The sequence below is a fragment of the Camelus ferus genome, chromosome 15 (assembly GCF_009834535.1).
Source record: "Camelus ferus isolate YT-003-E chromosome 15, BCGSAC_Cfer_1.0, whole genome shotgun sequence".
NCBI lineage: Eukaryota > Metazoa > Chordata > Mammalia > Artiodactyla > Camelidae > Camelus > Camelus ferus.
The window spans coordinates 36,803,655-36,828,234 of record NC_045710.1 but is presented as its reverse complement, the minus strand read 5'-3'; the positions used below and the strand labels follow the sequence as shown (position 1 = coordinate 36,828,234).

Here is a 24,580-nt window from a genome sequence, read left to right as displayed (position 1 = left end):
CTTAACATCCTAAAATGGACAGGACAGGGCCCAACAAGAAAGAATTCTCCAGCCCAATATGTCAGTAGCAATAAAGGGAGGAAACCCTGCTATGCATATATAGCATGCAGTCTTCAGTTTATTGGTAGTATTTGCTTTTCATCTGCTTTCTTTTATTCTTAAAAAGAAGAAACTCATGAGGTTAACTTAGATTCACTGAGTTAACTTATTTTCCAATGAAAGCCAGCATGAATTGTCACATATATATTCTGAGAAACTGGTAAGAATAAAGTATAAAATTTCACATTATTATAAATATTTCTTTTATTTTTTTTGTTGGTATCTTAAGGCCCATCCAATTCCATTTTCCTTTCTATATAGCTTCACTATTTGAAATAGTGAAGCTAAGATCTTGAAACATGTCTTTGAAGATTAATAGATTCTACAAAAGAAGAGTAAATTCAGCTAGTTTATCCCACCACTTTGAGAAAAGAAACTGTGAGTGTAAAACTGTTGCGAACATTTATATGTTTCACTAAACATTAGGCCAGGAGATGGTTCACATATTGTTATTTTGCTTAACACATAAGTGACCAGGACTTGCATACACATTTTTGTCTTAAATAATCTCTGTGGCCCTCACATTTATATAAGGTAGCAAGATACCCAGAGGATGGTGTAAACTTTAATTGAATTGTAGTTTTTCCAGAATCTTTCTTGTGCACATACATGTTGAGAAGAAATAGGTGACATGTATGCACATGATATCCAGAAAAGCCTGTTTGTGGCTCTGGAACCACTCATCTGTAGGAATATCTGACCTATGAAATGCACAGTTACAACTGTTTGTGCATGGCAAGTGCTGGCAGTGCAAGTAGAAGCTCTCCAGCCTAGTTCTTATTTCACGCTCCCAATTTTTCCAAGATGTCAGAAGATCCTTTCCTTTCAGAAACATTGAGAAGCTCTTAGGAGAATGAAGGCCTGAGTAGGAATGAAACCATACCTAATGTATCAGCTCAGAAATATGTTCACATTGGAAAACACTGCAGTATGTCTGGAGCACGGGGAAGAAGGAGAGAGTGACTTTTTTATTTTAGAGACAGTGGAATTATCAAATCAGTACTGTGCCTTTATCCCTCATGTTTCCCGGTTTTTTAATGTGTGACTATATTAATGATTTTTTAAAGGATGTGTTTCAGTATGAGTATGGGTAAACTGTTCAGCCAAGTCTATTTCTTGATGTCATTTTCTGACCCTTGGAAACGTCAGAATTGAAATGAAAGGTAAGTGACTAAATCAGACATATTTAAAACCAAACACACTTTCATCCCATTTATTTAACCAAGTCCCTATATCTGCTCAATACTGTGTGTTTGAATAGTAGATTTTTTTCCCTTAATTTTCTTTTGATCCCCATGCCTTACTTTGGAAATGAGAATATGTAATAAAATGTATTTATGTAATTTTAATAAACTGGATAAGATAGTGATAAGAGTTGTGTGTTTTCAGGTTCTTCATCTTCAGCTTCTGCCAGCACAGTCCTAGGCACAGGTCTGCTTATTAACAGATGCTGGACTAGTTAAGTGTATTTATTCCCTTGGGTGTATAGAACAGATCTAGTGTTTGTTTTCTGCTTCTTGGTACTCAGTTTCTGCACCAAGTTTTCTTGGTGAACCCCAAGAACAGATCTAAAACTGGCGAATAAGCCATTTTGAATTCATGGAAGCATGTACTCAGTAAACTCAATGTTCTGGGAACTCTTCAGGGGGAAGTGTTATCTCTTTCATTGTCCCTAATTGTAAATTATCTACAAGGTCTAATAAAAATAGAGCTTCACAACTTCTATAATTCAGTTTGGTGTCTTGACTATAAAGCACAGAGAAAAAATAACTGGGCTCAATTAGGGACTGCCTGAAAGAGAGAGCTGTCTATCATGTGGCTGCTCTGAGGTTCAAAAAAAGCTCTTAATTATTCTTATTATATGAGAAGCCTGGGGGACAGTGTGTATCAGTTGCTCCCTCCAACATCAGAATTCTTCTTAATGCGGGTGAGAACTAAATCAGTGAGACAAATTTTAGTAAGTCCGGAGCAACCAGTGAACCTCAAAGGAGTGAACATAATTTGGAAAGTGTTAACCTGCCTATCAGTATTTGTAATTTTGATTCTCATTATTTTATTTCCTGACATCGCATTTACTGCAGTTGTACAAAATGATTAGTCATCTATTGGGTTTTATGCCCACAGTTGAAGAAAGAGCACTTACCGTATTTTTTAATACTTTTGACTGAAATTGTGTTCCATGTACAATTTGATTGAAGAGTGTTTTTATGGTTTAATTTGTCACCTGGCTGTTTCACTTAAAAAAAGTATGTAAGTATTATCAATAATTAGTCCATATAAATATTTTAAAATAGTATCTGATTTAATTACGCGAAGTTTTGGATCTCTTTGAATTGCCATGGAAGGCTTTATTGATTCTTCCAGAATAGATAACAGTCATATGATGATTTTTAAAATTGTCGATACTAAAATGTTAAGAGGTGCATGCATTAAAAGATAAAAGAGAGCAAAAATCACCTTAGGAAATCTTTTACAGTACACTTAGAGACAAAAGACTTTTACATTTTCACTGAAGCAGAATGTGTTATCTATATACGATATGCATTATGAGCATGTCTGAGAAGTGTGTTTTGAAATATTAATATATTTTAAGACAAAATTGGTAATTGCATGGATTTTTAACTTATTTTGAAATAAGCAAATGTTTCGTAAGTGGCAAAGGGATCTGGTAGGAACCATTTTTCTACCTGAATAAATGAAGCCAATACTTTACAGATTGCACAAGCCTGTAAGAATTGATACTCAGAATGATGAAAAAAAGGTTTTTTTTTCCTTTTCACTAATGTGAAAAAAAATTTAGGAAGTACACTGTTAAGTAGATATTATGAACTTTCATAAGTTTTATATCAGTTGCTCTATTTGGATGTATACTTTGTCCTGAGCACCTGACAGAAGATTGCTCTATTACTCTGTAAAAGAATTTTATGATGCTGGATTAGTGTTGATGGTTTTTAATCCTTCAAAGTACTAGGAGAGACTCCACAGTATAATCTAAGCACTATAATAAAAATTTATTCTGCCCAGCGTCTTTGCAGCGTGGATGGGTTTATCAGCTTGTCTAGCATAAAGTATCTTAGTTCTCCATTTCTGTGCATGGGCAAACAGTGGTTGTGATGTTGAAACAAGTAACTGTTATAACAGGTTATCATTTTACTTGTTTCAGTTTTTGTGAATTATTGGGTATTCAGTTTGGGAAGATATTTCTAATCAATAAAAATTATGGATAAGTAATTGTATACTTAAGCTAACGTAGTTGACAAGTGTCTTTGATTCATCTCATTATTTACTCTTTCAGTATGTATATTTTGAATGCCTACTGTATGTGAGGGACTGTGCTAGATGCTAGAAATAAGATATCTTGTATATTTTCTTTAAATATTGGTTGCTTTTGATTAATTTATATGTTTAATTCCAAAAGTCAGTCCAAACATCTAGTATCCAAATTGACATTGGACAAAAATGTATACCTCTGTTATTGAAGAAATTTTTGGTTGCAAAGGAAAGAAGCCGGGAAGTTAAAGACCCACCATAACTCAGATAATCACTGTCCAGTAAGGGTTTGCCAGGAGAACAGGACTGCCTTTTTTTGATTAAATAGTATGTAAAAAAGCCTTCAGAAGAAATCTTGTAGTTAGGAAGCCATTTATAGGAAATCGATGAACTATGCAATTCTTTTTCAACCTTTTTTCCTGCTGAATAGTTTAAGCAACTTTAAGGAAAAGCAAGAATTAATTTGGTTTTTAATGGATTTCAGTGCTTTAAGTGCAAAGTTCTTTGTTTCTACCACTTTATATTATCTCCAGTAGATGTGTTTGTTGTTATTTTTCAAAGTTCAAATCACAGATATTTGACATTTGAAATTTATTTTCTATCTCCCTTCTTAAAGTGTATTGATAATACACTGATAATATCTTATAAATTTGGTTGGTTGGTTATAATATCTTATAAATTTGGTTGGTTGGTTTGATTGTTTATAAGTAAAAATCTCAGTATAATGACACATTGGTGAAATGTAAGTAAATAGCTAAATGTGTGTCACTGCTCTAATGCTGCCAAGTGTGAGAGTTGTGTGGCAGTTTCCCTACACCTGGGGCGAAAGGAGTATCATAGTCCAAATGACAGATTTTTCCAGTGTGTGTTCTGGGGAACACTATTAATAGGCTTCACCCTCAAAACAAAGATTTTCTACACAAATAAATTAGGAAAATACTGTGTTGAACAGAGGTATATAGTTTATTTATTGCAGGACATTTCAGCATCCTCAGTTTGTAATTATGCACTGTGAATCTCTGAAAGAGAGGTAGAAGTGTTCCAAACGTATTTGTCAAGGAGTTCTTTAGTACTGTGCTCATGGTGTAGTCATATACTCATGTTTATAATGTTATGTGCATTGTTTCCAAATGTACTGGTGAAGGACTTCTTGAAAAACATCTCTCATGACTAATGCATCTTGGGGCTGACGTTAGGAAGTGCTAGCCTTAGGATGGCAGTTCCACAGGCTTCCAGGCCTGCCTGATCTTTCTCAAATTCTAGATTGCTCGAGCAGCTCTGAGTGAGTTGTATGCAGTTTGAATCCTCTGAGGATATCCCAGAGTAGATGTGATTTCCAGGGGTCTTTAAACATAGAGCTGAAAAGAGTAGCAATTACTACTAATAATAGCAATGACAACAACAATAATATTCACAAGCAAATATGTGGCATATTGTTTTCAAAATGCTTTCAAATCTTGACTCACTTGATTTTTACAGCAAACTTGGAGTAATTTAATTTGTCAGAGTTTTTCCAGCTTATATTTGAGGAGGCAAAATAACTTAGGTTCAGAAACATGTCAAGTTTTCATACCAGGTTTATACTCCCCTGCCCTTACCTGTTGTGTAAATAATGGTTTTCTAAGATAGTACTGCACATTGTACTACCTGGGAATTAGGATCTAGGTCAGGGGTAGTCAGCAGACTACGGTTCAAGGTTAGGCAAACTATGACCTGTAGTCACATAGACCATTGGGCTAAAATCTGGCTCAATACCTGTTTTACTTTTTTTAATAAAGTTTTTTTTTTACTGGAATACAGCCATATACATTTGTGTATGTATTGTTTGTGACTGCTTTGACACTGCCATGATAGAGCTGAAGTAGTTGCAACAAAGATCATATGGCCTGTAAATCTTAAAATATTCACTATCTGGCCCTTTATAGAAAAGTTTGCAAACTCCTCATCTAGATCCTGACCTGAAGTAGAGGCTGTATGTAGATGTTACAATGCTGTTTGTATTACACTGTGTTTATAAATGTGTAGTAGTGGACAGAAAACACCAAGGTAATTCCAAAAAAGAAACTTATATTTGTACTGATGGTGTAAATGCCCCTGTGCATTAATTATGGGTTCTAGAACACTGCAGTGCCAGCTGAGCCTGTATCCTTCAAGCACAGGGTTATTTAATTATTGCTGCAAGAGACTTTAATCAAGCCCTTCTTACAGAAAACAAACAAATGATTAGCCTTTACATGGCAGGCAAAATAGGAATTTGACTCATGAATTTCCTAATTATACTGCACCATTTTGGAAATCAGTTGGCATTCAAATTCTTGCTGTTACTCTGTATATAACTTCCTTTTGCAAGATAGAAGTATAGGGTAAAAAAAAATAGTTGTTTAAATATGTTAAGATTAAAGTTAGATTTAATTAAAATTTTTTTCCCTATTTGCTCTTACAGAATGATTTAATAGAATTAGGGAAATAATTAATTGGTTGTCCATTACCTATCAGCTACATGTTTCACATTTTGTATGAGTCTTACTAATTTATTCTTAAAATAATCCTATGAGGCAGGTTTCATTATTTTTCATTTTAAATATGAAGGAATTAAGGCTCAGAATGTGAAATGACCTGCCCAGTGTCCCATTAGAAAGTAGTTTGTGATGGAGTCCTCATTAGGACTGGAATTCCTAATCTCTCAGCCTAGCTGTGGACTTCTGCTGCTGTGCCTGCTGCCTCAGCCAAGAGGCCAAGGCCCATTTTCCATCCTGTCTGGAACCAGCGCTTAAAAGGGATCAGCTCTTCCATTTTTTTTTTGTTGTGCTTTTATTTGTGTATAACAGCTGGCAAGTTAAAGGCACATCCCCCAGTTTTATAGCACTAGGTTATCTTGCTCACTGTTTTAGCCATGTGAAAAATCAATTCTGAAATAAGATCTACAAGTTTCATTTTAATTATATTTAAACAAAAACAATCAAACTCTGCATATTTTGAATACTAAAGCCAATTTTGATTTTATCAGATAGAAGTTAGTTCTTAAATGTCTCCTCTCCAGTCCCTTCCATCATTTGTCAGAAATCAAATGTCAAGGTCCTCCACAAATGAAATTTGCTTCTTAAGTAACTGTCCTTAGGAGTTCCCTGGAAAAATCAGAAAGTACACCTGCAAGAAATTATTTCCTTTTCTTTACTATTTTCTAACATGTTTTTAGTATCTCTGCAACATGTATTATTTTCTGAGAGTAATTTCACAGTGCGTTTTTCTTTACTTTTTTTGTGGAAGGCTGATCTGGGCTAGATCATGAAACTTCTTTTATTTTCCCAGTTCTGCACAGAAGTTCTTCACAGATAGAAATTTTTATTGAGATGATTGCTTCTCATTCAGATCTTTGCAAGGCCTATAGAATATTTCCTAGGACATGATTCTTGATGGGAAAAGTTACATGGAGAAGGCTAGTCTTGGTTAGGATCATAATCCAGTGCTAGGTTTTATAGAACATTTTCATTTTTATAGAAAGTTCTGTTGGACAGGACTGGTCTAGAAAGAAGCCTAGAAATGGTCTTGGACAGTATGTCTGGTTGTTTGTGTATTAGTAGCTTATGTATTAGTCTTACGTATTAGTAGCCCCTCTGGGCCTGACTATTTCATCTGTAAAATGAAAGTAAGATTATATGTAAACCCCATTGTTACGTGAAGCAGACAAATTTTAAATGTCTCAAATTTTGAATTTACTTGCAATTTCTGATATATGTGGTTTCATATGCCCTTTTGGGGGAGGGTTAGTTAATTGATTATTTCTGATTATTTTTTCAAGCCTTTCAGTATAAGAATCTGTCAGCAAGAAAATTAGAATTCCAGTTTCTTCTTTAAAATTCACGTGAAAAGAAAACAGATTTTAGCCCAGTTTGTAGTACTACCTTTAGTTAGGGAGCATGCAGCTTTGGTCTGGTGTGCTAGATGAAATCTTTTTAAGCAACTTTGATTGTTATTGATACCATTCCTTTTGGAGTTATATTCAGAGTTGTGACGCAGAGGCCAGTTAACCAAAGTGTTATCACGTGTTATGAAAATAGGCCTTTGATTTGATTTTTTTCACCTGTTATACAAGGCAATACTCATTTCAGTTTTGAAATTCTAAAACTCTAAGTTTCTAAATACCATTGCACTTTAAGTTCGTTGTTTTTAAGAAGATAAATTCAGACAGAATTTCAGGAACCATAAATAGGATTAACTAACAAATAGGAAATAATTATACTTCATAGTGTGTTGTAGTTGAAGCTAGACCTTGTATAGTAATATCTTCATAGGAATGTCACCTAAACTTTAATCGACTACTGTATGATTCTGCGCAATGGATGATTCAGTTATTTCTGCTGCCTGAGTTAACTACAGTAAGGAAAAGTATTCTAATCAACATACATCCTATTGGATCCGGAAGATGTTTACCACATTTACCAGATCAGCATCCTTAAAGGTAGTGTTTAGAGGTAACTAAAGAAAACTTCAAATTATATGTTTCTCATATACATAAGTCATGTGTAGTTATTTTGAATTGTTTTAATTGGATGGAGCATTTTAGTTTAATAATTACACATCAGGTACCATGATGACCAACTTAAGTGAAACCCAAAATTAATTGTTTAGTCCAAAATGTAAAGAATGCCACTTTAAATACCTTTCTGATTTTTCAAGTTTATCAGTGCAAAATTTGTAGAAAAATAAAAATTTATTTGAGGTCATCTTAAAATGTCACTACTCTAATCATATTGAAGATTCACATCCCGCTTTATACAAATATATGAGCTTGACACATCTCACTAAATTAATAAATCATAAAACTTATTTAAATTATAGAGTAAATTTGATTCTTACAATTTCAATACAATCATTTAATTTACTAAAATATTTGTTTTTACTAATATTATAGAGATATCATGAAACGTTAGGTTACATTCAGGAAACCTCGTATTTCACAGAAGATTTTTTTTTTTAAAGAAGCTCTATAATAAGAAACTTTTTACTGGAGTTACCTGCATTCCATTTTTTTTTCTTTTAACTTAGAATAATTTGCTGCCTACAGATGTGCTTGATAAGCCTTTCAGGTAGATGTGATTAATTGGAAATTTTCTAAACCTCCATATGTGAAGGAGCATAGAATTTGGGGTCAGAAGACCTGATTTCTACCGTTTAGTTATTTGATCCTCATTTAGTTCCTCACGTTTGTTGTTTGCTGTCTGCCAGGCACTGTGCTAAGAACTGTGTATAAATTGGTGAAGAAAACAGACACTATTTGCGATACATTAGATTTTAGTGGTTACTTTCCTCTTCAGTGATCTTGCTCACATCATTATGATAATTAAATAAGTTGACAATGGTTTGTGGACTTGAGTGACGGTTGTTCTATTCTGCTGTATCACTGTCATCTTCTTCATCATGATGCTGATCATCATCATTGTCAGATCTACTTAAGAAATGGCAATCCATGGAGAATTTGTTTGGAAATGCTCAGTTAATGAATCTTGAACTGCCTCAGAATAATATTTTAATAGAAACTAATACTAAAGTCCTTCGATTTACTTTGCCCAAATAAAAATTCTTCTAGTTGTTAAAGTTCCTTAATTATGATGTGAGAATTTAATAACCAAAGTTGGCTTATTGTGGCGAACAAATCCTGCCTGTGAAAACAAATGTACTCATCCTCATCCCACACTGCTAATTTGATAGAAACCAGGAAGGAAATTAAGAGAGGAAATTAATTACTCACTGAAACACTTTTATTAAGCAACTCCTATATGTACACACCATGCTAGATGCTGAACAAAAGAAGGGGAATTGAAAAGGCAGTGCTCTGAAGCAACCTGCAGTCTGTATAAGGAAGCATTAATTATAATAATGTCATGGCTAACATCATTAAACAGGTGTTACCTATACATAAAATACTCCACAATCTGCCATTATTGGATGAGTGTTTTTACATCCTTGCACTGCTATGAGCCACAGCCTCTCTATGGAACAAGTTAAACATCTAGCAAATGAGAAGATTAAAGACGTGTAAAAAATGTGTCTAGCTTCCTAAAACTGATTTGTGGTGACAGAGCCTAGAAGGAGCCTAACTCCAGGCTCCTTCTCCATTCCAATTCCTTCTTCAGGGAGAATGAGATAAAACATTCAAGTACTGCATATTGTCAGGAAATGCCTAGATTCTGCAAGGATTTCTAGCTTCTTAGAGATTCAGTGTCTTTATTGACCCTGACAATTTGTTCAAATCACTTTTTTCTCTCACTCAATGAGTATTTTCATACATATTTACAAACTTTAAGGTGTTTGATTTAATTATCTTATATTAATAGGCCCATTTAAAATTATCAAGTATATTCTCTCAAACTCTATCCAGAATAGTTTCCATATGACTCTCAGAGAAGCACATTAACTAAAACAAACAAAAAAAGGATGAAGCCATCTATTCAGTAGTTCAAAAAGCAGTGCCTTTGTACTCTCTTTCCATTGTGTTTTGTAAACATTACTTGCAACATTACACATTTTGAATATAATTTACTTTCAATAGCTATAAGGTACGCATTTCCTAAGCTACTAGGTACTGCCATGAGCTACATTTGCTGGCAGGTATTAGCCATTCCACGTATTGTACATACTGCACAACTAGTTTTTTTTCTTTTTCAGTTACTGCAGTAGTATCAGAAATTGATTAAGTTTTTATGTCATCTTTATTGGTTTTTGTACAGGTGAATTTTTCCTAGTAATACAAGATCTAAAATGGTACTGTCTTAGTTCAGGCTACTGTCACAAAGTACCATAGACTTGGTGGCTTATAAAAAATAAAAGTTTATTTCTCACGGTTCTGGAGGCTGGGAATCCAAGGTCAGGGTGCCACCAGGGTCAGGTTCTGGTGGGAGCCCTCTTTCAGGTTGAAGGCTGCCGACTTCTTGTTGAATTTTCGCATGGTAGAGAGCAGAGAGGGGAAGCAAGGTCTCTCATGACTCTTACAAGGGCACTAATCCCATTCATGAAGGTTCCACTCCCGTGACCTCATGTAACCCTAATTACCTTCCAAAGGCACCTCCTAATATCATCATACTGAAAAGTAGGGTTTCAACATATGAATTTTAGGGGGACGTGGACATTCAGTCCATAACAAGTTCTGAGTCAGGATGCTACTCTGGTTTTGCAGCATGTATTTTCTTCTTTTGAAATAAGATACATATCTGGTTCTGTTGTATAATCTCTTTCAAGCCATTCTAATGCAAGGCTCCTGGCCTTAGATGTCAGATGACCTCAGTACCCTTTGGGAATCATCTGTCCTTTCAGTACTTTATTTACCAGACAATAGCTCACTGGGATATCTAGATTAAATGCTATTCATGAAAATGCTGAGGCTATAAATGTATTTTTGTTTCCAAGCTTACATTGACTCATATTCATTACTATGTAAAAATGGAGATTGGATGTCACTAACCAGTCATAAAAAGGGCACTTTTCTGTAATAAAGTGAACAATGTTTAATTTTATGTCAGGCCTGCATTCTTAAATACTGAACATAGACTTGGCAAATCTACTATGAATTTTTATTGTACGTCTTTTTCATTCTTTATGTGAAACTTTTTAGCCAATCATTTCATCTCCTAGATACTTTTGCCACTTTTTTCCTTTTACTATACCACAATCAGTGCTTCCATATTCAGGGTTATTTTCCTGTTCTTCCTGCTCATAGTCTTTATTTGCTTACTCAGTGCTGTGTTTGTTGTCATATAATAGCCCCCTATTATGATCTTGGACTTCTATAGAATTAGCTACGGTTTGAGCTGCCCCTGTTATCCTTTTATACATCTGTATCTCTGCTATATTTCAGTGTTACAAAAATGTTGATCTTTTTATTTGCCCTTTTGGTTTATTTTCCTATAGTGTATTACTCAATAAGAGGTGTATTTTATAGGAAGGGAAGTCTGACTTATAATGTAAGAGAATTCATTGTATGAGATTATGGGATGGAGGGTACTTTTTACTAATTTGAAAACTGCTGTTGTTATGAAACTATTATGTAAAAAACATTGTCATGAACTTGCAGATAAAAATCTGTGACAGTAATATTAAATGACCTAATGGAGAATGCTGAAAAAAGTGTTGATGTTTAGGATGGAGCTTATGAATTGAAGTGATCATAATAGCATTCTCTATTGCTACATGTTTTAAAGCAATATATTATGAATTACAATTTGGTGAGATTATTTTGAAAATTAGATCTTTATCTTGGAAGTTGTTTGGGTCAAAAAAAAAGATCTGCATTTCAGTAATCACAAAGCAGTTTACACAAATGTCAAGAAATAATGTTAGATCATATTCATATTACGTTATTTTAAAAAAGAAAATGAACTTTTTGAATGATGGAATTAACATTTAAATATGCTCAACAAGAGTCCAAAGAAGATAATTTTCTTTATCTTTCAGCATGTTTTCTTAAGCTGTGGATGTCCATTTCAAAAAAGATAAGATGGGGAATTATAAGGCTACCTTAAAAGCTTTTATTTGTGGTGACTTGATTTTATGGATCAGTAAATCAAGAGATAAAGGATAGATTAATCAAGCTTATGAGTCCCTTTTCAACATGAGCTTGCATTCATATGGGTGTACTGAAGTACTAGATGCTAGTACAGACGTCTATATATATGAAAATTTCAAAGATAAACAAAGATAAACAAATTTCAAAGATTGACTGTACCTGTGAACAAACTATTTTCTTCTTAGCCTGTAATATAAAACTTTATTTTAAAAGGAAAATAGGAGTTTGGACAATTTATTTAGTTTTTCTTTCTACTTGTCTGTTGATTCAGATTTTAAAAGATTAGAACTTGCAGCTCAGTTCCCAAGAGATTTACTATACAGCATATATGTAAAAAGAATGAAAGTATTTTTTGTAGTTTTAAAAATCATATTTGCATTTCATAACTAAAATGAAAAGGCAAATACACATTATGTGACAAATTCATACTGTATTGCCTAACCCTCTAAAATATTTGACTTGAAATGAAAGTGGGCTTTTGTTTCGGATGTTTTTAAAGGGAAGCAAAATTTTATGTGCTGCGAATGAAATAAATACTTCCTTTAAATTTTAAAGGCAACAAGTAATTTATGGAATAATTCTCCCTTTTATTTCTAGCAGTTAGGATGCCCATGAGTAAACACATTTACTAACCTGGGCCTGCTTATTGCCACTAAAGTAGGGCAAATATTTCATAAATGTGGTTTTTTTCTAGTAATTAATTCACTCTAATAGTACAGGGAAGAAGAGTATTAAGTCAGTTTTTTTCTTCAATAAAGGAAATTAAATAGTATTACATTTTTTTGTTGATGTCATAGAATTAACAAATAAATGCAATTAAGAAAGAAATATTTTCTCTTAAATATTTCTGCCTTCTTGCAACAAGCTCAAAGAAATCAAAAAAACAGTCTTCATACTTCTTTATTGTATTACCTTTAAAAAAGGTAACAGTAATAGGTGCATTTTGATAGTAGTTCCAGGAACATAGCACAGCCTTACTGAACACTTCAGCATCACCCTGTGTTGTTCAAATTCTTCATGTTTATTTTCTTTTTAAAACAATTTTTGAAATCTACACAAACTTGGACAGGGAGCCTCAAACACTCTTGGAATCTTCTACTTCTGTTAGGATATCTTAGGCAACTCACCCAACCACAATGAGATAATATAAAGATTATACAAGATAATGTTTATAAAAGTACACTTAAAGTGGTAAGGCTGCCCAATAAATTAGTATATTACATTTCATTCTTATTTCTCTTGAACATTTGGGACAAGTTACTTGAGCTCTTCATATCATCTTATAAAATATTTTATGAAAATCATATTCATTCTGATTGTCTTCTGTTTTCAAGTGATTGATTTGAAGAGTGCAATAATGTTTTGGTTTAACATAATATTTCTGCATTATATTTAGGAGGCAGGGAATAATATCACATTTTGTAGAAAAACCACCAACTTACAGATATTAGATTCAACCATATTAAATTACTGATATTTGACCAATTTTGATCTGAAAACAATAATTTTATGTTTCAACCTCAGGTGCTATTGGACTAAGTGCTCTCAGTATTTGAAGAAACAGGAGAATTCTTCATAACAGTCTTCCCCCTGTTGAAATGTCCTACATTTGAAAAGATTACTAGATATTTGGTTTGTTGTAGGTAGCATTTTATTCAACTCTGAGAGATTCCTGGAAAATTTTAACATACTATCTAGTTTATTTAGGGGGAAAAAAAAACCAGTTACTTCCCCCTTAAAATTATTTTCAGTGACTTCTATAAAAGTTTAAAATTAAATTAACCACAAATTATAAAACATGCAAATAATTTGACTTTTAAACAATAAAGAAAATGAAAAACTAAAAGCTCTGAAGAACTGAAAGATCCTTTTTAATATTTATTGCATTTTTCATTTCAGACTATTTGTTACATGTGCAAAGCCCCTAGTGGACTAAAGATAACATGAAATATTCCTGTTATTTTGAAATAAAATTACATTTTTCCTAAATACAAGAATATATGTATAATTGTCAGGTCAGTTTATATCGTATGGACCGTTTTCTTCTATTCAGTATATACAAATCTCATTTGTTAAGCTCTAAATTTAGGACTTGTTTTTACAGTATGGTTGACTTAGTTATATTTTTGTGCAATGTCTCCTTAATTTAATGACAAAATATGTTTTTTTTCCTCTCAGAGAAATTAGATTTGTCTTAGAACCTAAGTATAGATGAGTAAAGTCAGAAGTATTTGAAAGTTTATTTGAAACTTCTCTCTAATGAAATGACTTGTGAAAAAACTGTCTACATGTAGCATGTGTTAGATGTCTCAAATGAAGGGCCATTGGTGTCCTTCAGGAGACTTCACCTACTCTCTATCTTAATGATGGGGAACCTAGGACACATTGTGGAGTATTCTCTGCTTGTACCACACAAGCCACAGGATGTTTCTCATTCATTTGCTCATAAGGAAAGTTATACCTGAGTACTGGCATATCCACAAAACCATTCGAAGGGGTGATATGTTGGGGAGGTAGGTAGGGGTGTGTTTAAATTTATTTTCCAAGAGCTTTCCTACTCTACTTCTTAAAACATGGATGCTCCTGGAGAATGTCATTCTAAGTGAAGCAAGCCAGAAAGAGAAAGAAAAATACCATATGAGATCGCTCATATGTGGAATCTAAAAAACAAAAACAAAAACAAACAAACAAACAAAAACAAAGCGTAAATACAGAACAGAAATAGACTCACAGACAGAATACAGACTTGTGGTTACCAGGGGGGTGGAGGGTGGGAAGGGATAGACTGGGATTTCAAAATTGTAGAATAGATAAACAAGATTACACTGTATATCACAGGGAAATATACACAAAATGTTATGATAACTCACAGAGAAAAAAATGCAACAATGAGTGTGTATATGTCCATGAATGACTGAAAAATTGTGCTGAACACTGGAATTTGACACAACATTGTAAAATGATTATAAATCAATAAAAAATGTTAAAAAAAATAAAATAAAAGACAAAAAAATCATTGAATTTCATGGAAAACTAAGTTGAGAAATATAAGAATAATATAACACCTTAATCATCTCATTAAAGGCAAAGATTTCCAGAAAAAAAAAATGTGGTGACTTTAGACTCTTAGGAAGCATTACCCCTCAGAACCAGCCTTCCTTGGAGAGTAATGTAGCAATGATTCAGCATGGATGGGAAAGTGCACAGTAACACCCTGCTCACTTATCTGTCAGTTCCATATCAGGAAATGTTCATTTCTCAGTAAGCAATAAAACAATACAAATGAGCACACACAGTGTAGACCATGCTCTGTTTATGGTCACTGTTAAATGCAGTGATCCTTCCCTATGTCCAGCTATTGATATGAATATAGAAGTGTTAACTTTCAAAGTTCAGATGTAGGTAAGAATTGAGGCTATAAAAGCAAGATAAAATCCTTGTAATAGTCTCTCATGAAGAGAGAACTTGAAATTGTATACAATATAGTTCATGTGAACTATTCAATATGTATTTTAATATGTTGACTAAGAACTATTGAATTCCATTAGGACCATTGAACAAGCAGAAGTATGTGCCACATAATTAGGTTTCCTTCTTTCTTTCTTCCTTTTTTTCCATCCTTCCTTTCTTCCTCCATTAACCAGATGAAACATTGTGAATTGAATACCACAAACCTTTTTGTAACAAAATTGGCACCTGGATGAAGCAGAAACATAGGCAATCTCCAATTTATGAAAGTACTATTTCAAAAGTTCTTGGCATAAACAGGTTGAAACTCATATCACATTCCCTATGGAAACAACACTGTAAGGCAAGGTAAACTTCTCAGACCACTTAGCAAAGGACTCATTAATTCCATGGTATACTTGAATCATTGTATTGTACCCAAAGTATGGTCAGGTATCGCCTGTAATGTTCCTAGGCAAAATCGTTTTACAGTTCCAAGTGTGATACCAGGAACATGTTTGCTGCTTCAAGTTGGTTTAGAGATATCCTTCTTTTCACTCCTGAACAGTGAAAAGAGAGAAAAAAAATTGGCTCCCCTCTTGCTCAAGGACTAGGATCCCAGGAGGCTGGGTAGGAGTGTCATTTAGGTGAATTTACAAGTTTCTGAGTCTGCCTGTTAAAAAGCATTTGAAACTAGCCAGATTCCTGCCCAGGCTGTTTCTTTCCTTCCTTAAGCCTCCATAATAGACCTTTTTGCTTAGTTTACTGTTTACACCTCCTCTCGGTTCTGGTTAGCTTTTCTCTTCTTCCAGCTGACTGCTGCACAGACCCACAGAATCAGTGATTTTCCTCCATTTCCCAGTCCTTGAAGCATTCCCAGACTACTGAGGTTTTCTAAAAGCTTTCACTGCTAGCACCAAAAGAAAAATATAATAAAACAAAGCTCCCTCCTTTGCTACCATGGGAACCAGACGCTACTGGCACTTGGCTCCCCAAATGAAGGGTAAAATCTTTCAAAGAAATGTGAGGGGCAAGAAAGGCGGGGGTGGACAGTAGCAAGCCCCAGGTATGTAAGGAAATAAAGTCGTAGTCTGCATTCCTTCTTCTGTTGCGTAGCACCAGCCACCAGTTTTACTTACTATGTACCTCACTCACCTTGGAGGGCATGGGTGGGAAGTTGCCTGCGGTAGGAGCAGTTTTGATGGAGAGGAGCAGCCAAAGAAAATGAAGGGAGACAGTTACAGAGGCAACTAGCAGAGAAGGAAAGAAGCCGAAGGAGGAAAGAAAAGCCCAAGTGGTGGCAGCCTTCTTTTGGCCAATTCTTAATGTAAAACATAGCCTATGAGTTGACTACTGCATGTACATTTAGATGCAGTCTTTTATATTTGTAAACTTAAACACTGATTATACAAAAAGGAATTATTGTGGTATTTTATTCCAAACTTAATTCACTGGTCATGATTAAACTTCTGATTTTCTTTACATGGAAACGAGAACATTTTTTCTTTATTCATTTCTCTTTTCCTAGAGATAGGTAATTAAGATTATGTGCAAAGAACATTGTCGTGACAAATTAAAATTACCATTCTTGCATTCCTATAAGCTGGGGGCCAAAGGAAAAAAGAAATTGTCGGGATGCTCTTTTGAAGTAATTTTAAAACATACAGTTTAGCAATCCGCAGCTTCCCTCGTGTCAGCACATGACCATCATTCATAACATAACCAATATTCTAGTGATTGAATTCCATCTCTGCGAGGGAGGCTTGTCTTTTCTGAAAGTAAAATGAAATTTAAAGTGTCTTTTCCTTGGTTTTTATTCATTATTTTTTAAGATCAAAAGAAAAAAAAAAGGGTGATCTTTATAGGTGGCATGATCATCATCATAAAGTTGATTACTAAGAGACTCACTCCATGTACACAGTAGGATTAGGTCAGCAGAATTAAGAAGCCAGGGTTTTCTGCAAACCAAGAGCTTTTCCTAACTTGACAATGTCTGCAGGTAAGGCTGGATGGACTGCTTTCTACCTTACACTAAAGCAGAATAGACTGTTTATCTTTACACTGTGGCATGCCAATTTCAGCACCTCTCTCTGTTGCTGCTCAAAACCAAAGTAGTATTTGATTGCAAAGAGAAAGCAAAAGTTGATTTGATGAGAGAAACTGTTCTTAAACTCGATATTCTATGTTTAGTCCAAACACCAAGTAGAAAGGAAAGAAAAAAGGGAAAGTACGTGGAGAATATTTATAATTGCTAGAGCTACCGCCATTTGTAACTACTTCCAAATTCTGAAGTAATGTAGAGATAATGTTTAGGTTAACTGATTTTAAATCAACTAAAGCCAACAAATATGTATCAAAGGGGTAGAATAGAATGAAACAAGTAAAAAGAAGGTTTTTATCTAATGACTGAATCTTAAAATATATGGAAACTCAAGGAACATCTGCTCTATGCCAGTTTTCTTCTTTTTCTTCTTCTTTTTTTTTAATAGAAGTTAATATATTACCCTTCCTTTTACTCTATTACTTTAGAAATAAACCTAAGTCTTCTGAAGAAGACCATTTTTCTGAACATGGTCAAGTTGGGATTTGATTACACTTTGGGCATGACTTGGATTTGCATATAAGGACTTCCATTAGTTAAGCTGGTTCTCTGTATGAATAAGAACTCAGAAAAGTGCTGGATGCCTGGGCAGGATCAGTGATATCCCCTGCAGCTCTATGCCTTAGTTAACAATGAAGAGAGAGCTCACTTTCAGGGGACTGTGTCCGTGACCTTGCTTTTTATTAGCACACCCTTATAGCCCACTAAGCACAATTGTAAAATTAGTGTCAAGCTTGGGCCTTCTTTATCTTGTTGATTTGTTTTTCATATTTTCTTCCCCTGTTAAACGTTCATGCAGCACTTTACCAAAACCCCTTTCTGGGACTGTGCTGCTCAAAACCATATTTGCCAAGTGATCTCCTTGAAATTCCCTGGTTTTGTTGTTTTGCTCTACATATTTAATAATCTTATTTAAAACGAGCATCATAAATGGGAAATAGAATTTCAGAGGATATCATTACAAAACCAAAGTGTATCCTAAACATTAAAATAACCTATATCTTTGTATAATTTCCAATATAAAGCAATAAAACGAAACTGTAGTGTTTGTGTCCATGTCATGTCCAAGTTACCATCGAAAAGTAACTAATTCTCTCTCTGATTCCCTATTTGGCAAATTAGAAACCTAAATCAAACAGGAAGTGAATATCACATACCAAGTATTTTAACCATTTTTTATTTCTTTAAAAATCAACTCTGGCAAATCAAGTATTTTCTGTAAATGTTATTGTCCACATTTACCACTACCAGTGTTCTATTATATATTAAGGCCACGTCAGTAAGAGTACCTGTGTTGATATTTCAGTTTCCACCTACTATATTTTAAGCAAAATTGGTGATTTTTAATTCATTAATAACTTTAACCATTGAAGTTATTTGTTGAACCTGATGAAGTGGTGCATTTAAGTGTTTTTCTCTGTTTTCTATATTGTGTTTTTGTTCTTTAGGCACTTTTGATCAAATGACCACTTTAAAAAGTACAGCTAATTAAATAAAATATAAGAATGAGACAAGAACTATCAACATGGGTATACTTTACTGTTGAAAACACCTTGATAAGTACTGAAACTTTGCTCTCACCCTCGTCCCATGAAACAGCTTTTCCTTCCATTTCTTACTTAGACGCCAAGCCGTTTGTCTCAGATAGTACTTGAGTTGCCTAATGGGTACTAATAATATTTTAAATTCCATACACTTACATTGATTATGTGTAGGAAAGACATATAAATTCTGATTGTATATATGTGTCTGTTTGTATATACACATATGTAAATATACTTAAGTAAATATATGAAAATATGTAAATTTTACATAGCTATATAGAAATATAAGGGACAGTTCACCCAATATTATTATTATCTTTACTACCTTCATGTTCACACCCTAAACAGAAATACAAAGTGAAATAATCATGGTAAACTTTGCATAATGAATAAACTTTCCTAAATGGACTTCTCTTGTAATAATTACTTTTTCTACTTAACATTTTTTAAAAGTTAGCATTTTAATAAGTTGCTATAAAATATGAACATACTTGTAAGCAAACTAAGTAAATTATAGATACTAGGTGCATAATTTATGTTATGTTTCTATTACTTTTTCTACTTAACATTTTTTAAAAGTTAGCATTTTAATAAGTTGCTATAAAATATGAACATACTTGTAAGCAAACTAAGTAAATTATAGATACTAGGTGCATAATTTATGTTATGTTTCTTTAAGAAAAGAAATTGAAGTATTAGAAATATTTAAAGGCCATGATAGTAAATGGATTACATATTTGGTAGAACTGGAATATCTTTAAGTGAAATTTCATGGCTCTTTATTTCATACAGTTAAGTCCAAATCAGAATTTAGAAATAGAATCTTTTAGAATTGTTATATTAAAAAAGAGCTTTAAAAATAATTGCCTAGGAAAACCATGCCAGCAACATCTAAGAGTAATGTTTACTTTACACAGGCTAGTGAAAGGCTTTTTAAAACTCTCTGCTCAGGACACAGCAGTATTACTGAAATTTTGTCTCATATTCTTTAAATGCTGCCATTGGGAGGGAACCTGCTTCCCGTGATTGTGTTTTCCCTTTTGAATGGGAGCGATGGAGCACTTGCATGATGTGTTTGGTGCCTTGCATGAAAAAGACATGCAAAGGCAAGGTCCAGTCTGCATGCTGCTTAATGAATGTTTTTCCTTTTCTCTCCCTCCTTGTCATGTGCTTTCAGAAGACAACAATGTGGAAGGTGGGTACTTTCTACTTTATTTTCCAACTCTCATTTGCCTTTTATTTCTTAGTATTAATAGAGTACTTCTTGAATGTAGACGGTAAGTTGAACTTCTTTCTGAGTGTTTGTTGATTTCTGGATTGTGCATCATTTTTCATATAGAACACACACACTCTCAGCTCCATCAGCCCCAAGTATATGAAACTCCTTCAGTCTGAACGCCAACCCTTGATGGACTTCAACATCCCATATGAACCTTTAAATACTTATTTCAGTGCTCTGCATGGAAAAATGACACAATCCTGCTTCTCTTATTATAAATGAGAAAGTATTTCTTTGCAGTCTCAGAACATACTGCATGATTCTTTCTCCATTTTTTTTCTTGATCAAAATAATTTCTTTTGGAAATGTTTAGTAGTATTACATCATCTCTAGCCCATCGGTTTAGTGTCAAATGATTCGATTTATAAAAAGAATACAAAATAAAGTACTAACTATAAGTAAGAGGCATAAATTTAGATTAAAAAATAAGCCATTGACCAGTGGAAATGAAAGCATACAACACTCCAGCGTGATTATTGGTAAGTATATTTGTAATAGTCTGTGTCTGTTAAATAAAGCTATGATATTTGTTCAAGGTTTTCTAAAATTATCTCTATGAAGGAATTTTGAGAAAGTTATGCATTTTTTCCTGTAGAATCTGACAAACTAAAACATATTTCAATATTCTTACCTTCAAAGAAATTAAACGCATTAGTCCATTTGCTGCCAAATAAATACATAAAGGATAAAAACAGAAAAATAACTAGGAAGAGCCAAGCATTGTAAAAGGGAAGATGATGTCCTATCAACTTACATAATCACAGCATTAACAGTTCTTGCATAAACAGTTTACTAATATCTGTACGTTAGTAGAAAGTGTTTAGCCTATTTTATTTTGCTACAATATTTTGAAATACAACCATTCATGATGTTCACTTCTACAGAATGATGAATTCCTTAGAAAAAGTCCCCATCCAATGTTACAGATGAATATCCATTAAATTTATAAGATTTGATATCTCAAAGAACAGTTCATGGTAATACAAAGTTGATTAGTAGCAGGTTTCAACATATTATTTGCAATTCTTTCATGGACAATACCATTGCTTAGTTGCCGAACATTTCTATTTCATTATTTAAGTAAATAAAATAGATTTAAACTTTAAAAGAAATCATCAGTGACTATTTTTCCAAGTGTTGCTTCTGTCTTTCTGTACTATAATTTTAATCGCATGTGAGTGTGTACTTGATAAAGATATTACACTGAAAGTCTGACTGACATCTTTCAAAATCAGTCTCATTTATATTGTGCATGTTACTTGGGATCAAAAGGTTTTTAAAGAAAGTATCTTTTTTTTTTTTCCTTCTTTTGCATTTCCTTAACCATCCTGTAAAATGTTGCATGTTTCTGTTCTTTTCTCTTTAAAGCCAGTTGCATTTTAAAGGGCTTTTAAATCAGCTTAATAAGCATGGATGCCTCTCTCCTCACACACACTCATTCCATGAAAAATTTTGACAAGATTTTCACAGGATAGGCTCATAAACTATTGTAATAAAGTTTATTCAATCATAATTTTTAACCTCCCTATTGATAACTCCACTTTGGCAGTAAGTCTAGCATGGACAATGTGAAAGCTTTGAGATTTTAAAATTTCTGTCGTTAGGTGTTATTAAAAACCACTAGAGGGGTCTAAAAGTTATATCCATACAGAGATATTTCCCTGATTTAGTCTACAGAAAAGTTATAAACTGTTATTAGGAAATATGTATAGTAGTTTTAAAAGTGAAATTAAATGAAAAATTATATAAACTGGACAGATAAGCCACTATTCCTAAGCATATAAAATATCATGAATCACCAACAGATCATGAACTTTTTAATCTGATTGTGTGATTGGGGGGGGGGGTAAAATTGCCTAGAAAATACAAAAAGAAGCTAGATAACAGAAACATTAAACTACTATATTAAATAACTTTAATATTGTGAATGTATGATAATTTATAATTGTATCTATCCTACAGGAATGTTTAAATACCCCTTTAATTTTTAAGGTAATAATACAGATTGTTTCAATACTGATGCAAGTAATACACAGTGTTATGTAGCTCAAAGTCTCAAATATATTTGAAATAACACTGGGAAATGAAATATAAATTTTAATAAAATTATACATATACTATATTGCTCTAACATTTTCCCATATTTTTTGAAATATACAGGGATTGATGAGTAGTTTTATTTCTGAATTTAGAGTAAAGAACTAGGAATTAATGCCTTTTAATAAAACATATCTTCTTGGATAGTGAAAGAATTTTTTTAAAGGACATTGGCAGTATTTAGAAAAGGAGTGATCTTTTAACCTGAAATTAATTGTGAAGCAAAAGTTAAAAAATAATATAAGTAAACAAAGGGAATTCAGTATTCTTTCAGAAAACTTATTTGATGAAATTATATCTTAAATATACTCATTAACTCATAGTTTAGTATTTAAGTAATGTTTAAGTAAAGTGCTAAATAATATTGTTATTTATGGAAAATTACTTAAGCTTATTCAAAGGTGATCCATTGTTTATTAAAAACATTACTCTGTAGTAGATTCTAACTTTACAATTGCATGTCTGATGATTTTTTTTGTATTTGAAAAACAGTCATTTGCTACATGTGTCAGACAAGGAGACATTTCTGCATTATCATTTCAGTGTGACTGAGGATTTTTTTTCATTTAACTATGAAACTTCTCATTTTTTGATGAGGGGAAAAAGATCAGACCCAGCCCATGTTTCAGGTATTCCTTTGGGTTTTTAAAATATAATTTCATCACCCAAGAATGGCAAGCCCTGTTGGGGCAGTGTTCAAAACAGTCTCATCAAAGGGCATGAAGGGCAGATGCAATATTTAAGGGATTGGTTGAATTTTAAGTCATGCTCTTATGCTCTTGATTGTTCCAACTGATACATAGAAGAAATACACAGTGCAACATGTGCAAGTGTTTAAATTGCAGTTCTGTAGCTCTTTGCCCGAAAGCATTCTGATCAGGAGTTGAAAGAATGCTTTTTGATTTGCCTCTGTGATACAGGCATGTCTCATAGGAAACAAGATGTCTGTCACTGAACATTTTTGTCACTGTGACAACCCTGCCTTTCCATGCTCCCTTGTTTATTGCTGACTGTGCTCTTGTTTCCCTTCAAGGTCTGGCGCACCTGATGATGGGCGACCAAGGTATGGGCTCTGTTCCTTTTCCACTCCGCTTTCAGTGTTTCCTTGTTCTGTAGCTGCTTTCAAACCATCACAGCAAAGGATGGGCAAATGCTTGCAAATAATCTGGCTGCAAATTAAATACGTAACTTTTGTTCACATTTTTTTTTCATGTGTTTTTCTCCCTTTATTTGTTGGTTTGTTATTGGTTTGCTCTTTTGACTTTTATTTTCCTTCATTCTATGCACTATAATATTTACAAATAAATGAGACATAAGAACTTGTGATTGAAAGCTTCCATATATTTATCAGCATAAGCGTAGTTATACTAAAGAAAAACCGAGAACTATCAGAAGTTATTATTTGAAAGAAGATATTCAGTTTAACCTATTGCACCAAAAAGACTCCATTTTTCACTCATGCATGGCAGTTTGGGAACATGCAGACATCTTTGGCTTCTGGCTTCTTGAATGCAGAATATAGTGTTCTACAAAATCAATACTTTTTCTACCCATAGCCATTGTGTATCTTCTTTCTGTGTAATCTTTTAAAGTGAGCATGGGCTTTCCAATTTCTTTGCATGTATTGCCCTAAAAAAGGCAGATTTCTTAACGTGTACTGATGGTACCTCCATTTGTTTTCAAACCCTTATTTATACTTTCTTGTCTTGTTTAATTTTCAAAGAATAGTGCATTTACATATATTCATAATTCTTATTGTTGTTTCTCTCCTCTTTATTCTTTTTGTATGGAAACCCTTTCTTCATGGAACCATTTCATCAACTCCATAGGTAAAAGTAAAGGTATTACATTATTTTATTTCTTCTTAATATCATCTATATGAATTACAGTGTGTCTAAGTTATGCAAATATATTTAGACTTTTTGGCATTAGTAATGGGCGCTGGGAGGTAGGTATGAGTGTTAATGAATATTTTATGAATTTAAGGTAAGAAAAATCCATCAAAATGTTTCCCTCCTTTTTTTCTTGCTCTTTAGAGTGATTCCTTTCCTCGTCTTAGCTGCTTATATAATTAGTGTGTTTAGAAATTAGTTACAAGATACAGTGTCAGCTTTTGCAGTATCGTTTAATGGTAGTTAAATGAAGAGTGTAGCCACCATAGATATATCATCTTCAAACATTTA

At 33.3% G+C, this 24,580-nt stretch overlaps 1 protein-coding gene across 31 annotated transcripts in view; it reads left to right on the top strand.

Moving 5' to 3' along the window:
* The window catches only part of NRXN1 (neurexin 1), a 1,021,444-nt gene that overhangs the window by 77,190 nt on the left and 919,674 nt on the right, over positions 1-24,580 (top strand). For 14 of the 31 annotated variants that reach the window (XM_032497501.1, XM_032497499.1, XM_032497523.1 and 11 more), the window contains exons 3-5: positions 20,199-20,216; positions 23,431-23,460; positions 24,227-24,238. The exons of 5 other annotated variants lie outside the window; for them this stretch is intronic. In XM_032497501.1, coding sequence (XP_032353392.1) covers positions 20,199-20,216; positions 23,431-23,460; positions 24,227-24,238 — 60 coding nt within the window. The remainder of the gene's footprint in view (positions 1-20,198; positions 20,217-23,430; positions 23,461-24,226; positions 24,239-24,580) is intronic. 12 more of the 31 variants (XM_032497522.1, XM_032497516.1, XM_032497511.1 and 9 more) reach the window with 5 other exon arrangements.